We start from the raw sequence: 12,185 nt of genomic DNA, 5'->3' as shown, positions 1-12,185 counted from the left end.
TTTTCTAGTAAGACTTCCAAACCATATTCACTTGATATTCTCCTTCCATCACTACCAATTATGAGACTCAAGCTTCTAGTTAAATAAGTACTGGATACTCAAATCAACCATCATCTGATGGTCTAAATCTTTACACTCACAAAGGAAAATTAACATTTCCACTGGGAAGTGAATTTTTCAAAGCACGCTAAAGACAAGCAGGAAAGTGGCAACCCATGAACAAACAACAGAATCTCAAAAGTCAACTATCAGTTAGGGAATCAATTACAAACAAGCATACTTTTACCCTTAAAACCCAGTCAACATGCTGAGGGTCCAAAAGGCCTAATAAAATTTGCAGTTCAAGTCTTCTGTCTTCTATTAAATCGCAAGCCAAAAAAATCACTTCTCTATACACCAGTGTCTTGTACCAATCAACAGCAATTCAGTTTTGGCACAATCAACTCAAAGTCTATTTATAGTTACCCAAGACAAAGTTCCTGCTTAGCTTCTTTCTGTAAGCAAATTCCAATGCCAGGGATTTGAGATGAGACAAAAGCTAGTATCTTCTGCTTAAATAGCCTGTTCCTCAGCCACAACACTTAGTCTGCTAACTCCAACTGGTAGCACACAACAGCTACAGGATTCACAGCAGCAAATTCAAGACTTATAGATGTGCATCTCTGTAGGCCCATCATGTCCTGGCTAAGCATGAGCATTGGAAAAACTGCACCAGCTCAGTCAGCTTAAGGTCCCCATGAGTGCTGTTTGGCCTCAACAGCTATCCTACTTTCTCCAAGTGGTTGGAAATAGCACAAAAATCACAAAAACTGGATAAGACAAGGCTGAAGTTTCACATGAACAGCAGAAATAGGCTATGACAACATAAAATATTCCAACACACAGTTTTATGATGCAATAAAGTCATTTCTCTGCACATCCTGAGATGCAGAGCAGCCTTACCACTTCTCTCAGGGTGAGAGGGCTCACCATCTCTCCAGTATTGCTGAGACCAAATAATTACTCATTTTCTCTGAAACATTATGAGCCTGTGCATAAGTCACTTGTTTTCAAATCAGGCTTTGGACTACAGCAATGCCAGAAAAGAGCAGGACTGAATGGTTATTCCATGAATACCACAAGGAGAATACAGGTTACATGGGAGTCTGCTCCAGCTTTGCTTCAGACAGTGGCACAACATCATTTCACTATCACAGAGCTCCTTCCCTGATGACTTAAGGGCCTCCTGGGGCACAGTTCTACTGTCCCTGGTACCTCTACCCAGAGGTACCAGGGACAGACTGTCCTTTGACAACTTCTTTGTCTCTACTATTTCAAACATCATTCACAATAAAAGATTTAGTTTTATAAAATTTAAAATATTTAGATGGCAAAAGAAAATTATATAACTCGGAGGTTCCTGAAGATAAGCTCAAGAAAATTATATGCAGTGAACATGAATGAATTAAAAAAAAAAAAAAAAAAAAAAGTACTTCCACAGACCTTAAGTTAAGGACACAAAATACACAAGCTAAGTACACAGCTAGGTCTTACCCACAGTCAACTTAGGATGTTAATTCACAGCAGGTAGCATTTTCCCTCAAAAAAACACATTCAATCACATCCTATAGACTGTTTAGAATTTGCCTGAACAAATGAAAAAGCTAGCTTTGGAAACTTAGGATAGCACCACAGTAGTGACAAGTTACCAAATACTAGCCCTAACAAGCTGTTATGCACCCAAACAATTAAATACTGATGTCCAACTTGAAAATCATTGCCTTTACACTCACTGTTTTATTTATGCTGTAGTTATGCATTTCAACAAGTAGCGCTTGTTCAGCAGTCCTTATGGTTTTTAGTGTCTTGGCAAAATACACACGGTGAGACAGAGTACATAAGGTTATTAAAATTAAACTATTTTTAATCATTCCTCAAAGAAAATAGTATGCTGATCGTTATAAGCAAACTTCCAAATAATGCTTCAAAGATAAAAGTAACATAGCCTACCCAGACCAGCAAACATAAAGCAGAAAGTGCTTCCAAACAGAACAGTTCTTCAAAAAGGTGCATTTCGGCAATTACACCTTATGAATCTCATCTCCTTAACACAGACTCTCTAGAAGGGAAACTGAGTCCAACACAAAACATAACTGAAGCTAAAACGTGGTAACTCTCGAGACAAAACAGAAGTGCAAAACAGACCTTCACAATCAACAGCAAAGTTGCCAACTACACCGGCATAAGACCAGAACGGCAGCGAGTAAAGGAGATCTCAGCAGGTTTATTCCACTGCACATGACTGTATTTCACAGGTGCCCAAGGCTGCAGGCGCCCCCATCCGTGCGGTGGCTCCGAGCGCAGCAGGGCGGGCCGGCTCCGGAGCCCTCCCGGCCGCGCAGCGCGGCACTCCTTGGGTACTGCTGCCCCCTCTCGGCTGCTCCCGGCGCCGCACCACCCGCCAAGGCTCGGCCCAGCCCCACCCCTCAAACCTCCTCCGGCTGAAAAAATCCTCAGCTATTTCATACATTACCTTCTCCCAGTTGTGTGTGTGTGTGCCTGACCACTGTATAAACATTCTTTTAGAAGGAAACCAGAAGGGTAGTGTCCAAACTCACTCATATGGCCAAGTGGGCTTGGGGAGACACAGAGCTGTGTCATTTATTTTTTAAAAAAAGGCATAAATTAAAAGCACAGATGACCTAAGACAGCAGCAGACACACTCCAGGGATGGGATGGAAATCAAGAGATAAAAAATTGCTACATTTCATTACTTGTTTACTCAGCAACAGGACTTGTTTTAACACCTGAGAGCCACGGAATCACCTACCAGGCTTACATGAACATAACCAAAGCCGGCCATGAAGAAAGAAAAAAAAAATATATCCAGTCTGAAAGTACTTTTCTTTCTGTCTCTCTTTTTTATTTCCCTGTCTTACTTTATTTGCTCCCATCAACATGGAAAAGCACCAAAAGCAATTTGTGTCTATTATCTGTTTTAGTGCATTTCAATTGTCCTCAGCCAGCCTCCATAATCACACAGCAGACTTTTCTCTTAGTATGCCCTCAGGCCTAAAACAGGAAGAAAAACACAGATTAACGTTCTGTATTTGGAGACACAGAACAATAGTTCGAGTTGTGCTACATTCAACATTCTTAAAAGTAACAAGCTAGAAAGCAACTCAGCCAGGCTTGCCTTGGCCCCCAGAGTAACTTATAGCAATCCTAATACGGAGGCATCCGCATTGCAACTGACAAAAAACCATTCCCAAAATATATTAAAAGCATCTTAATGCAGAACTGCAACCATAGCAAGTTCAGAGAACTCTGTCCTCATTGGCAGCTAAACTTCATCCTTTCTAGCAAATGAACTGTAGTCAAACTGAAGCAAGAACCTGCAGTGAACATTAACCCTCTACCACTATTCCCCAGCCCTCCAGTGTAACAAGCACATCTTTTTCAAATGCTCCTACAAATGTTCCTGATCAAAATAAAATCCTGCTCCTACCTCTGAGAATACATGGTCAAAGAAATCTCTTCAGGTTATAAAAAAATGGTCTGTTCTCCCATTAGTTTTCATAAATCTACTATAAATTTTCCTTAAGCATCAAGAACCGCGAGATGTGTGAAACTAACGTCTCTGTAGAACACCCTATAAAGCTCCTCATCATCTGGTGTTTATGCTGAACTCACTTCATCACTGCTACTTATGCTTCATTTGCTAATTGCTTAACTATCTACTATGGGGACATGTTCCACATAGGAGGATGGATGCTACTAGGAGTTGAAATTTACCTTTCATGGTTCAATCCTTTTCAAATTCATTCTTCTGAATAACATTAAATTCAGCATTGCCAGAACTCCATTGCACAACCACCAGAGCATGGAGCCAATGCCTTGTCACTAGAAGTAACCCTAAACATGTTGTGCATGCTTAAATTTGCCTATCTGAGCTCTCTGCAAGTGTCTCTGAAGATAATGTGCACATAGGATTTATTAGGTTCTTCAGCGTGCTCCCAACTTTCAGTTGCCTGCCCTGATTGTGAAATAAAAACAGTAAAAGAAAAAAAAGACAAACAAAAACACACAAACAAACAAGCCACTCACAGATGAATACACAATTTTAAAGAGGATAAAGACAGTACACACTTGTCACATCAAGCACTAATGGCAGTGACGCCATTATGAGAAGAAAACAGACTCTAGTTCTTATCTAGTTCCCCCATAAACAGGGGGCACATTACCCCAGTCTGAGAACTCAGCGTTCTATCCTGTAACAGAGACAACATCCTCAAAGCTGGACTCCCCACTTAACAGAAAGTTGCCCAACAGGAATAAGAAGTTGATCCTGAGGAAGCCGAGGTAGGAAAAACCCACCACAAAGAGGTTATATATCTTGCACTGTGCTACAAGTCAGAAGTGATAAGTAACAGAAGTCTAGCCACACATGGGTTAGGAAGTTTTACAGGGAACACTGGAGCAGTAATACACAGTTGCCAAAACCACAATTATACGTTAGTTTACAGAGACTTAGGGAACATGTAGTGCTGCAGATGAGTCACAGCATGATGCTGTTTGAACTCTACACTGCAAGAAACCATCCCAACAATATCCAGACTCATTGTCCCCCTCACTGGCTTTTCAGACACTCTGGATGTTCTGGGAATATCTATTCCTTCTGAGGAACTGTGAAATCTTGATCACCTACACTTGTGCAACTCCATCTGCTACGTCCCATGAGCCTCACCTGTTTTCTTCCCCACCATGTCCCATTTCACCCTCTTTCCTCATCCTCCTAACCATCTCACCATAAAAGTTTCAGATTTTAAAAAGAAAACCTTCACACCCACATCCCAAGTATTCCCATATTAACTGCATGTCAGAGCACACTTTTCAAGCCTGAGCACCAAGAATCAGCACACAAAACAAACTTATAGCAAGCAGCAACTCTGATCTTCTAACAGCAGGAATATGCAACACTGGAACTGTAAAGCAATTATCTCAAGACAAGAGGTACAGAAATGTTACTTTACTGCCTCGCTCCGTATCAACAGCCAAAAGCTTTTACATCCAGAAACAGGAGTCAGTTTGCATCTGAAAGAAAAATCTGTGGCAGAACAGGTATGCCAGTAAGGTTATCAAGCAATGGAAAAATCATACAGGGCTGTGAATCTACAAGTTATAGACAATGGAAGAATTCTTCGGTGAGGGTACAAAACACCAGAAATTACATCTCTGTTTACCTCTCTCTATTACCCAGCTGCTTCAGAGACAGTTTCATGACTGCAGTGTTGTAGAGAAAACAGAAACACTTCTCATCAACAGAAAAGTAGTGTGAGGTATTTTGCGTATTTAAGCACACACTGTGCATACCCTGCCCCTCGAGAAAGATTGCAAATTATCTTTTCTTTCTAAATTGGAACCGCACTCACAACCATTTGAAAAGTACAGATTCAAACACAAGGACTAACCTTGAATTCTCTGACTAATAAGGCACTTCATAAGCAGCTAATAAAGATTTGTCTTTTAGCTTAATAAAGAATACTAAAAATACCTCACAATGAGGATGGCTCACCCCAAAAATTACACAGTAGTCACTACAATTTTACATGATACTTATGAAGGAACAGATGAGCATTATCAGCAGGGTGGAGAGCAAAAAATGGAAAGACCAACTGCTGATTTTGAGCAAATAAAAGCATACACTGGAAACCAGCAGAGTCAAACTACTTCATCAACGACTATGCAGGCTGCAGAGAGCTTATTTTAATAACACAGTAACCTATTAAAGAGATCTCTACTTCAAAGCAATAAAATCAATCAAAATCTAGTATTAAAATTTTATTGTTTAGTACAAAAGTACTTTTAAGACAACACTTGAAACAAAGAACCAGATACTGAAGTGATTCACAACCCAGGAATCAATACCTGTACAGTCTTAGTAATTTTCTTTATTTTGCACTTAGATGAAGAAAATTCATGCTGCAGCATGCTTTGCTGCATCTGTATGGGGATGGCCAAAGTCTACACAAGCATCGCTTATGCAACACAATGAACACGAGACAATGCCATTAAATGCTGAAGTCCATTTTAGATTGCAGCACCTCATCTGCTTTTCAACAGCAGACTCTTTCCTTTTACACACCTGTCTTCTTTTAACATGAGGTCTTAAGGAGATCATTCTTTCTTCCTTGTCCTCTTCCTTCTTTCTTCTACACAAATGTGTTGTTTAAGCAGATGGAAAGTCTTAATGATACCTCAGTTATATCCACTGGTAAGCAAAACTGACAAGTGTTTAGAAAATTAACAAGTAGAAGAGGCAAAAAACCCCAGATAACTTCTTTAATGGGATTTCAAAATATTATTTGATATTTCCTATACAGAAATACATACATTCTCTGCACAGGGAGTTACAGAGGTGTAAGACATATAACTTATGTTTATGACTATAAACAGTAAGAATTGCCAAGTCTCACTGATACAAGTCCTGCCAACTAAACACAATAATGCAGTGAACTCTACACAGCCAGCAACTTTGCATCCAACACACTTACAGAAGAAATCTCTGAGACAGTGAATAGGATGCCTGAACTAATTTCACTTTAGTCTAAAACTGCACAAGTAAAGCTAAAGATCTGTAACATAACCTAGTTTCTAAGTGCTACATCAAAGCTAAGCCCACTGACTTAGCAGAAACAATTCTTGTTTGTAGAATCCCATGCTAGAGGAGTATGTTCTGTGCTAGCATTTATTTCTAAAATCCATGAAAATGTAGTGCAGATAGACTGTGACTGGTTTAGCCTCACTGAATCTTTAATAGCAGTTTTTGCTTTGTCTCCATCAAAGAAAAAGTTAGTGCTCATTTTTCTGATATTTCTAAGTTACTAGCAATGCCTTTCTTACCCCCAGCGTGTTTTACAATGGCTGAGGAGGGAATGCTTTGGACCTGGACAGCCGTGAGCCAGAAGCAACCTGTATGAAGTAACAAGCATACTTAAGGTCTTGGTCCACCAAAATGCATTCAAAGCTGGGCCAAAATCCATTAATTCCACAGAACCAGAAACATACACGTCAACATATGTGAACAGAACTACCCCCTTGAGAAGTCAAAGCATTCTATGTCTGACTACACATGTGCAGTTGCACTTTTCAGAGAGAAAGCGAGCTATATGGCAAACATACTTAACTCCCTTCCCAACAAAAATCTTGCTCACAATATTTGAAAGCTCCCAGCTCGCCCACTTCCTGTTTTTCACAGCAGGCATTACAGGCAGTCTGTACCATGAGAGTTTCTTCCTCCAGGGCGTATCTCACAGGGAGCACTCCAGCAGGTCTGCAGGCATGTCTAAACTATACAGCAAGTCATGCTGCCAAGAAACCAAAACCAGTTTTAGAACCAGTAAAGCCACCATCAGCTACACTGTTTTCAGAATATGAACAACTACCCATGGTACAGCCCTACATTGACAGCAGCTGGTCCACACATTTCTGTGTGGCTCAGGCTTATAAAGGAGCTTTGTGTTCCCACAGGATGGTATGAAAGATTTGTTCAGAATGCTGCCCACCTTCACACCATAAAAGCAGATACAAAAATAGATTCAGCTCTTCTGCCGGTTTCCCTTTACCTATTTTTAAGCTGATGCAGTCCCTGGATTTTAATCACCATTGCTGTTACTGCAGTATCTGTATATTGCTGATTCACACTCTGGTCTCTCCCCAGACAGAGGCAATCTTTGCTGTGATAAGTACAGCCCTCAGTTTTCACCTTTGGATATAGACACTCCTGGAAGCAACAAAGGGTGCTTGTACAGAAAGAACATTTTTAAAACACATGAAAAGCAAGGAGGACATTATATCCATGTTCAGTTTCAGATAAGTCAACCTGTAAGGCAGGTTGCATTGTTACAACTTCCAGTTAGCAATACGAGTCTGTCTGACACTGCTTTTCTTCCTTCTATATTTTTTTCCAATCTTGCAATTAGACAGAAGACACTAGAAACAGTGCTTGACTCCTTCATAATGGAGCAAAAACTGCAAGTAAGCTCACATCTTATTTTCTAAAGCCAGAACTTTATTCCAGCATCTTTTCAGGAAGTGTTGTCTCAAAGGCTTAGGAACATGTAGGAAATATAGCTGTCCAAGACACTGTGGCAACAGCCAAACTTTCATCTTAGTGAGTATTTCTATCTTTTCCCCAAGATTATAACAGTTGTACATAAAACTAACAAATTCTAGCAACACAGGGATTGATTTACAAAACAGCTCTTACAAAACACTTTCTTCTTATTTTTTGCATACCATAAACAATATTAAGTTTAATTTCAAGAAATGTTTGACTTTTGGATCATTTAAGCAACAGTTACTGAGTAGCTGCTTCACTGTACAGGACAAAAAGATGAAATCCCTATTTCACATCCTATCTGAACTTCCCAGATGACTAAAAATAAAAAAAGCCAAACATGCCTTCCTAAGAACAGACTGACAAGAATTATTCAATTTCAAAAAGAAGAAACTACACTGCACAATTTCTGCCCATCATCTAGCATTGAGGCTTTTCTGTTTGTTTAATTTAATATATGTGCATACATAATGACTAGAAATTAGTGATCAATTTCATGTACAACTACCAAAATTACTCTGGGACTCCTCTCCCAGCAACTGCAACTTTTATTAGGTTTTTAATTCCCAGTTTCAGATTCTAGGTAGACTTATTTCTATTCTAATGTTATAAACAGGTATTTTTTTAAAAATATAAGGTATCCAAAATGAAACATAGTTCCTTCCTTCACTGCATTCCCATCTTCCCTACATCTCTCCTAGTAAAATTCCAAAAGCACACAACAGTCATCTGAATCTTGACAAGCCAAAAGCAGCTTCTGGAATAATATGCATTAGAACAACAAAGGTAAAGAGGAATTAAATTTAAGAAAGCCATAATGAGAACATATTTGCAATCTTATACAAACAGCTGCCACAAATAAGGGGGTTTGGACCAGTACTACACTTGTCTGTGGAAAAAGCATACCTATTCCATAGTTGTAATACTAATTTAATAATCACCTGGGTTCCCTATAGTAGTTCAGCACTTGAATAATTTAGTGTCTTATTTCTACGTAAGAAAGATCAGCAGCAATAAAGGAAAATGAGATGCAACTCTTTAATGGTATCATGACACATTAATGTGAAAATCAGGAAATTATTCCATAAAATCAGGATTGTTTTTAGAAAAATGTCAGAACAGGCAACTTAGTAGTCTTTCAGTATACAAGTTTAGGTGCAAGACACACCTGAACTTGAATTAATTAATAAAATTTAAGTTTCTATCTTGACTAGTCAAAAGCTATACAAAAATATTCAGATAATACTTGTATATTGAAACATGGTATTAATCCAACTTTTCAACTCTTTTGTCAGCATATTTTGTATTAAGGAAATGAAATGTGGTCAGCATAACCACAAGTTTGGGGGTATTTTTAGGCTTGGGAAGGCAGAACAAGATGATGGGGAGATTTTAAAATATGTGTAAGGGAAAGAGAAATAGCATTCTCAGCTCTTTGGAACCTATGAGGTACAATCCTGTATCATCCCAACTCCATCACCCTGATCACCCCTCCTGAAAGAAAAGAACCTTTACCTGGAGTAGACCACCTCCGCTGCAATGCAAACACACACATCACCAAGTAAAAACACTGCCTCTCTCCCTCTTTCCCTTGGGTTTCACCATTTACAATTAAAAACCAAGAATTAATAAATTTCCCATCCACTCTTATGAAAACTTTTCAATTCAGTTTAGCAAGTAAAATATCCAAAAAAGGCACTGAATTGCACCTATCTGATGTCTGCCCTGTCAAGAAAAATCTAACCATTCTGAAAGCCCTCATCCTGTAATCATTCTGCTTAATGCCAGGAAACACTTCACCTCCTCACCTTCAGATCAGAAAGGGATCAAAAGGGGATTTTTAAAAGCGTAATTAAGACTGAAAACATCTGATGACAGCTTGACAGCTCTGAACATTCACCCCAGAAAAACTGAATTACAGGGCTCACTCATACTGTTACCTGTAATTTTGTATCCATATGCGGCCAGCTGTCCAGCCATGTATTCACCATCTGAATTATTGTGAGAACATCCCCATGTACGAATCCAGATTTTCTGAACACCAGGAATAATGCTGTCAAGTAAAAATGAATGAGAAATGCAAGTTAAATGATGAACAAGCTTCCCTGTTAAGCCCGCTGAACTGACTGAATGAATTGTAATTCTTCAAACATAAAATAAGCAATGCAAACAGTAACAACTCTAAAACAGCTGAGGAAAAACAGTTAATGATGTGATTTTAGTGTAATGGGTATTAGGCCTTGCTGGGATACAGTAACAAAAACCACTATAGGGCTGTGTTTTGGTGTTTATGACTGGAACAGTGTTAACACACCAGTGCTTCAGCTGTCATTAAACAGTGCTTGCTTGTTTCCCACTGCGCTCCATCCCGCCACAATGAGGCTGCAGATGGACAACAGGTTGGGAGGAACATGAGCAGAATAGCTGACCAACAGGATAATTCATTCCAGATGACATCATGTTCAGCAATAAAAGCTGTGCCTTTGGTCTTTCCAAAATAACCACTGTTCTGAGACTGGTTGGGTACCAGTCTGCTTGTGGGAGGTGGCGAATGGCTGCTTTTGCATCACTTGGGGTTTTTCCCTGCTCCTTCCTTCCTTCACTTTATCTGTCTTCATCTCAACCTACAAGTTTTCTCACTTTCACTCTTCCAGTTCTCTCCCTTGTGGTAGAGTCAATCCACCACAACTAGCAAGAAAAGAGATAGAAAATAGTTTCAGCATGGAGAAGGTGCAGGAGCTGTAGGATAACAACAGAATCAGAACATTGCAGTTATGTTAAAGCAACAACAAAAACCCCAACAAAACACGTAAACACAGAAAAAAAATACCAAAGTTAAATTCCCCAAAGTTCCAAAATTATCATATCATGTAACAAGTAACCTTTAAGTGACAGCACTGAAATTAGGCCACCAGCAAACAAACTGCAACCTTTCGATATTACAGCATGCATTGACTGCAGTTCCTCCACATAAGCCAGCTCTATAAATTAACTTGATGGCCACCAGCCACACAAACAGCAGAAAGCCCCCATCCCAACCTTTCCGGGCTACAGAAGCAGCATGGCAGACATGCACTGTGGAGCTAGCACATACAAGGCTCTAAAAACCAACAAAAAGTTCTGTAAGAAGCTCTCATTGAAATTCCTGGGATAACTGCCAATGAGCTAAAGATGCCAGTACAAGAACACCACACATCCTGGAACACAATACTGCGCCCTGCCTACAGCTTTTTTTTTCTCCCCCTCCCCCTCCATGCTTCTTTTTTAACAGACACTTCCCCTAGCTAAAAATAGAAATTTGTTGATGGAACATTAATGATCATTAACTGCAAACACAGGGTATTTAGACTTCCTGCTGTCTAAACAACACATGTTCAATGTGCTTTCTTGGGTACAAAACACTAAAACACACAGCCTGATAGAGAATATATAGTACCTGAACGCTTTGGGGCATGAACTACCTGTGTGAAGTATCTACAGAGCACCACCTCAGCTGTTCCATACATTCCTGGCAGACTGGGGCCAACGCACTTTTATGCATGCAGATAAATATGCATTGTTATGCTTATAAAAATCTCTTTCGAACACTAGTGAAAACCCAGAATTTTATTTCTCCACAGGAAATTAAATTTCCATACATATTTGCATTTTTATCATCTAGGGAAATTTCATCCATCAACTTGAAACTAATGTTTGAAAAAAGAAAGCAAAAAAGAAAAAACCCCAGATCTCAGACCTGCAGTAGAAACTAAAATCAATAACTGAGCTGACCTATACTCAAATCAATTCCACTGCAGCAGAAAGTTGATTTTGTTTTTATGGAAATCACAAGTAGGAAAAACACAAAGATGCATTTCATGCTCACTGCATACTATTTCTACTGAAACAAAACTGCAAGTTCAAAAGAAATTTTACCATGTCACTTGCAGGATGTACACACAAGAAGCACAGTCTTTGCAAATCCCAGGATGCAGAAAATGGGTTTAAAGACTGAAGCAAGGCTGATGTACCCTTCATGAAAGGACACTGAGTTACACAGTTCAGCACACTGAGCCTACACGAGTCCCTGGGCCCTGACAGGATGCAC

At 39.5% G+C, this 12,185-nt stretch overlaps 1 protein-coding gene across 1 annotated transcript in view; it reads right to left on the bottom strand.

Moving 5' to 3' along the window:
• The window catches only part of CDKAL1 (CDKAL1 threonylcarbamoyladenosine tRNA methylthiotransferase), a 378,616-nt gene that overhangs the window by 362,000 nt on the left and 4,431 nt on the right, over positions 1-12,185 (bottom strand). The window contains exon 4 of the mRNA XM_084207700.1: positions 10,039-10,151. Coding sequence (XP_084063826.1) covers positions 10,039-10,151 — 113 coding nt within the window. The remainder of the gene's footprint in view (positions 1-10,038; positions 10,152-12,185) is intronic.

This window comes from Fringilla coelebs, assembly GCF_963513975.1.
Source record: "Fringilla coelebs genome assembly, chromosome: 1".
NCBI lineage: Eukaryota > Metazoa > Chordata > Aves > Passeriformes > Fringillidae > Fringilla > Fringilla coelebs.
The sequence above is the reverse complement of the archived record's forward strand: the minus strand, read 5'-3'. Positions and strand labels throughout refer to the sequence as shown.